The sequence below is a fragment of the Peromyscus eremicus genome, chromosome X, assembly GCF_949786415.1.
Source record: "Peromyscus eremicus chromosome X, PerEre_H2_v1, whole genome shotgun sequence".
Lineage (NCBI taxonomy): Eukaryota > Metazoa > Chordata > Mammalia > Rodentia > Cricetidae > Peromyscus > Peromyscus eremicus.
This window is the reverse complement of record NC_081439.1, coordinates 47,020,202-47,026,237: the sequence shown is the minus strand read 5'-3', so window position 1 is coordinate 47,026,237 and position 6,036 is coordinate 47,020,202. Positions and strand designations below refer to the sequence as shown.

Here is a 6,036-nt window from a genome sequence, read left to right as displayed (position 1 = left end):
GGAGGGACTGGAAGTTGAAGATTACTTCACTTCCTACTTCAGTTCCAAGGTCCACAGGAACAGAATGGGAGGGACCGGAAGTTAAAGATGTATTGATTCAGTAGATTTGTTTAGGGGTCCATGGGAAAAGACTGTTAGGGGCCAGAAGTTGAAGATAATTTTATTTAGTAGTTCGGTTTAGAGGTCCAGAGGAACAGGATGGGAGGGACCGGAAGCTGAAGATTACTTCACTTCCTACTTCTGTTTAGAGGATCATGGGAACAGAATGGGAGGGACCGGAAGTCGAAGATTACTTCACTTCCTAATTCTGTTCAGAGGATCATGGGAACAGAATGGGAGGGACCGGAAGTCGAAGATTACTTCACTTCCTACTTCTGTTTAGAGGATCATGGGAACAGGATGGGAGGGACCGGAAGCTGAAGATTACTTCACTTCCTACTTCTGTTCAGAGGATCATGGGAACAGAATGGGAGGGACCGGAAGTCTAAGATTACTTCACTTCCTACTTCTGTTCATTGGTCCACAGGAACAGGATGGGAGGGACCGGAAGTCGAAGATTACTTCACTTCCTACTTCTGTTCATTGGTCCACAGGAACAGGATGGGAGGGACCGGAAGTCGAAGATTACTTCACTTCCTACTTCTGTTCATTGGTCCACAGGAACAGGATGGGAGGGACCGGAAGCTGAAGATTACTTCACTTCCTACTTCTATTCAGAGGATCATGGGAACAGAATGGGAGGGACCGGAAGCTGAAGATTACTTCACTTCCTACTTCTGTTTAGAGGATCATGGGAACAGGATGGGAGGGACCGGAAGCTGAAGATTACTTCACTTCCTACTTCTGTTTAGAGGATCATGGGAACAGGATGGGAGGGACCGGAAGCTGAAGATTACTTCACTTCCTACTTCTGTTCAGAGGATCATGGGAACAGAATGGGAGGGACCGGAAGTCTAAGATTACTTCACTTCCTACTTCTGTTCATTGGTCCACAGGAACAGGATGGGAGGGACCGGAAGTCGAAGATTACTTCACTTCCTACTTCTGTTCATTGGTCCACAGGAACAGGATGGGAGGGACCGGAAGCTGAAGATTACTTCACTTCCTACTTCTATTCAGAGGATCATGGGAACAGAATGGGAGGGACCGGAAGCTGAAGATTACTTCACTTCCTACTTCTGTTTAGAGGATCATGGGAACAGAATGGGAGGGACCGGAAGTCTAAGATTACTTCACTTCCTACTTCTGTTCATTGGTCCACAGGAACAGGATGGGAGGGACCGGAAGTCGAAGATTACTTCACTTCCTACTTCTGTTCATTGGTCCACAGGAACAGGATGGGAGGGACCGGAAGTCGAAGATTACTTCACTTCCTACTTCTGTTCATTGGTCCACAGGAACAGGATGGGAGGGACCGGAAGTCGAAGATTACTTCACTTCCTACTTCTGTTCATTGGTCCACAGGAACAGGATGGGAGGGACCGGAAGCTGAAGATTACTTCACTTCCTACTTCTGTTCAGAGGATCATGGGAACAGAATGGGAGGGACCGGAAGTCAAAGATTACTTCACTTCCTACTTCTGTTCATTGGTCCACAGGAACAGGATAGGAGGGACCGGAAGTCGAAGATTACTTCACTTCCTACTTCTGTTCAGAGGATCATGGGAACAGAATGGGAGGGACCGGAAGTCGAAGATTACTTCACTTCCTACTTCTATTCATTGGTCCACAGGAACAGGATGGGAGGGACCGGAAGTCGAAGATTACTTCACTTCCTACTTCTGTTCATTGGTCCACAGGAACAGGATGGGAGGGACCGGAAGCTGAAGATTACTTCACTTCCTACTTCTGTTCATTGGTCCACGGGAACAGAATGGGAGGGACCGGAAGTCGAAGATTACTTCACTTCCTACTTCTGTTCATTGGTCCACAGGAACAGGATGGGAGGGACCGGAAGTCGAAGATTACTTCACTTCCTACTTCTGTTCATTGGTCCACAGGAACAGGATGGGAGGGACCGGAAGCTGAAGATTACTTCACTTCCTACTTCTGTTCATAGGTCCACGGGAACAGAATGGGAGGGACCGGAAGTTAGATATATTTATTTAGTAGTTCTGTTTAGGGGTCCATGGGAAAAGACTGGGAGGGGCCGGAAGTTGAAGATAATTTTATTTAGTAGTTCGGTTTATAGGCCACAGGAAGAGAATGGGAGGGACCGGAAGTTGAAGATTACTTCATTTAGTTGTTCTGTTTAGGGATCCTATTGGAACAGAATGGGAGGGGCCGGAATTTAAAGATTACTTCATAGTTCTACTTAGGGGTCCATAGGAACATAATGTGAGGGTCCAGAAGTTGAAGATTACTTTCTGATTGTTTAGAGGTCCACAGAACAGAGTGGGAGAAACCGGAAGTTGAAGATTTCTTTATTTACTATTTCTGTTTATAGGTCCATAGGAACAGAATGGGAAGGGCCAGAAGTTGATGATTACTTTACTTCGCAGTTCTGCTTATGGGTCCTCAGGAACAGAATGGGAGGGATCAGAAGTTGAAGATTACTTTACTTCCTGGTTCTGTTTAGAGGTCCACAGAAACAGAATGGGAGGAACCGGAAGTTGAAGATTTCTTTATTTAGTAGTTCTGTTTGAGGTCCACAAGAACAGAATGGGAGGAACCGGAAGTTGAAGATTTCTTTATTTAGTAGTTCTGTTTAGACGTCTATAGGAACAGAATGGGAGGGACTGGAAGTTGGAGATTACTTCACTTCCTACTTCTGTTTGAGGTCCACAAGAACAGAATGTGAGGGGCCGGAAGTTGAAGATACACTTCATTTAGTAGTTCTGTTTAGAGGTCCACAGGAACAGAATGGGAGGGACCGGAAGTTGGAGATTACTTCACTTCCTGGTGGCGCTCTGCTCTGAGCAGCTTGGTGTCCGGAAAGCGTGGTGATCGATCCTAGGTATTACTGGGTTTTGGGGTGCGTAACTTGCTTTAAAATCATCGCAAACTCAGCTCTCCTACCTTTGCTTGTCCCTGTAAGCCCTTTACCCCGAAAAGCCCCTTTTGGCTTGGGGCCCAGTGTGCTTCCCTAGAGTTTTCAGAAAGATGTGCCAATTTTGTTCAGATCCGTCTACTTTACTGCTGTTCTCATAGAACAAAGGCTCTGGCAGGAGGCCGTTGTATTTAGACAACTGAAATGGAAATATCAGGCTTTAAGGGACTGAGAGAGGCTAGTCTTGAAGATTCCAGGCTCTGTACCTGGGGGTGGGGTGAACATACACATACCGCTGATGCTATATGGTTGTGTACAGGCACAGGTTTCCACCCCTGTATGGTGGCCTAGGTGGGTCTATCTGCACAGGCCTCTGCCCCATATGGTGGCTTAAGTGGGTCTGCACACCCACGGGACTCCACCCCCATATAGTGGCCTAAGTGGGTCTGTTTGCACAGGCCTCTGCCCCGTATGGTGGCCTAAGTGGGTCTGCACAGCCACGGGACTCCACCCCCATATAGTGGCCTAAGTGGGTCTATCTGCACAGGCCTCTGCCCCATATGGTGGCTTAAGTGGGTCTGCACACCCACGGGACTCCACCCCCATATAGTGGCCTAAGTGGGTCTGTTTGCACAGGCCTCTGCCCCGTATGGTGGCCTAAGTGGGTCTGCACAGCCACGGGACTCCACCCCCATATAGTGGCCTAAGTGGGTCTGTTTGCACAGGCCTCTGCCCCGTATGGTGGCCTAAGTGGGTCTGCACAGCCACGGGACTCCACCCCCATATAGTGGCCTAAGTGGGTCTGTTTGCACAGGCCTCTGCCCCGTATGGTGGCCTAAGTGGGTCTGCACAGTCACGGGACTCCACCCCTGTATAGTGCCCTAAGTGGGTCCAGTCAGGATTAAAAACTGAAGGGCTCCTTCACTTTCCCTTAAGAAAGTAAGGCAATAAGAGCTTTGTTGAAAATGCCTTACCTCATTGCCACAATAAGCTAGACATCACACCTAGGTCAGATAAAGCCAGGATGAGGACTTTAATCACCCTGGAAACAACACTCCTTGTAATAGCAAAAGCTCTCAAGTATCTCCATTTTGGCTAGTGCTGAGTTCCCATTGCCATCTGAATGACGAAGTGGAGAGGAAGGCAGATTAAATTTCTACTTGAGTGATACTGAGCGAATTTGGAGCGTTAGCTTGAGAAGAGCAAAAGGAAATTGGCATACAGACTTTGCCAACAATAGATATGATTGATTGTGAATGTAAAGTAAGGGAACTCTTGAGTCTTGTTCCCAAGGGACCCTAGTGAAAGACCTGACTCACTCTTGGAAGCCTAAAACTAGACTTAACAAGCTTTCATTTCCTCCACAGGATCTACAGAATAGAGATTGATCCACGAGTACGGGAGCCCTGGTATGTTCCTAGAAAGATTCTCTTCTGGAAAGCTGCAAGAGCAGGTCTTTGTTCAACCCAAGGTATTTTCTACCTGGTAGTACTGTGGTAATTACAGGTTGTCATTGTTACCCTTGCAGATTCCTGTCTTGTCAGCATTCCTGCTTCAACGCTGAGCCCAGTCACCATGCCTAGGGGTCAAAAGAGTAAGAGCCGCTCCCGTGCAAAACGACAGCAGGCACGAAGTGAGCTCCAGGGTCTCCCAGCAGTTCGTCACACTGCAGAGGAAGCAGCATCTCCTCCTGCTGACCAGAGTGATGGCTCCAGCTTCCCTGTTGGTTGTACTCTACAGGGGATGAAAACCCCTGGATCTCTTAGTGCAGATATGTCCTGCACAGGCTCTGGTGTAGGTGTTAGGAATGCTGCTGTGCTTACTGATAAGCAAAGTTCAGATGCTACCCAGGTAGTGAGCTACGTTCAGCATTCACTTAAAGATCCTATCATGCGGAAGGCTAGTGTGCTGATAGAATTCCTGCTAGACAAGTTTAAGATGAAAGAGGCAGTTACACGGAGTGAAATGCTGGCAGTAGTAAACAAGAAGTATAAGGAACAGTTCCCTGAGATCCTCCGTAGAACCTCTGCACGCCTAGAGCTAGTCTTTGGTATTGAGTTGAAGGAAATAGATCCCAACACTCACTCCTATATGCTGGTAGGCAAACTGGGTCTCTCCACTGAGGGAAGTCTGAGTAGCAACTGGGGGTTGCCCAGGACTGGTCTTCTAATGTCCATCCTAGGTGTGATCTTCATGAAGGGCAATCGTGCCACTGAGCAAGAGGTCTGGCAGTTTCTGAATGGAGTGGGGGTATATGCTGGGAAGAAGCACTTAATCTTTGGGGAGCCTGAGGAATTCATAAACAAAGATCTAGTGCAGGAAAATTACCTGGAGTACCGCCAGGTTCCTGGCAGTGATCCCCCAACCTTTGAGTTCCTGTGGGGTCCCAGAGCTCATGCTGAAACCACCAAGATGAAAGTCCTGGAAGTTTTAGCTAAGGTCAATGGCACTGTCCCTAGTGCCTTTCCCAACCTCTACCAGTTGGCTCTTAGAGATCACGCAGGGGGACCAAGAAGGAGAGATCAAGGTAGGGCTGGCGCTGTTGCCAAAGCCAGGGCTCATTCCAAGTCTCTATCCCATAAGTAGCTGAGTCTGTTCTATGGTTTCCACATTATGTTTGAAGAACGGTCAGCCTCCTAATTAGTGAAGACTTCATAGACTACCAGAAGCAAAATGTATTCATTCTTGACCTTCTATACATTAGTAAAATGTAGATGTTTTTGTTACTTTGCAAATATCCCTTTAATTAGGCAGTGATTTGTGCCATGTTTTATGTTAGCTGCATAAAATGGTTATTGTCACTTGTCAATTTAGTACTTAGAGTTTTGTTACTTTGCAACAAACTGGAAAACATTGCTTTCTTTTTACTGAAGTGTTAGTTAACATTGCATTGGAAAAGCGATTTTCATGGAAATATGATGTCATACAATGGTGAAAGAAAAGTGGCAAATTTTTGTTATTTTTGAAATTTCGTATGATTATAATTTGTTAGCTGTATACTTTTTTCCTTGTTAATGCTAAGTGAAATAAAGTTGTATTTGATGACT

The 6,036-nt window shown here is 46.7% G+C and overlaps 1 protein-coding gene across 1 annotated transcript; it reads left to right on the top strand.

The window, feature by feature from the left end:
* The first annotated feature begins 2,831 nt into the window (after window positions 1–2,831).
* LOC131899191 (melanoma-associated antigen B4-like) lies at window positions 2,832–5,594 on the top strand. The gene is made up of 3 exons (XM_059250586.1): window positions 2,832–2,956; window positions 4,357–4,398; window positions 4,518–5,594. The coding sequence occupies exon 3, from the start codon at window positions 4,565–4,567 to the stop codon at window positions 5,573–5,575; it is 1,011 nt and encodes a 336-aa protein (XP_059106569.1). The 5' UTR covers window positions 2,832–2,956; window positions 4,357–4,398; window positions 4,518–4,564; the 3' UTR covers window positions 5,576–5,594.
* The last annotated feature ends 442 nt before the right edge of the window (window positions 5,595–6,036 follow it).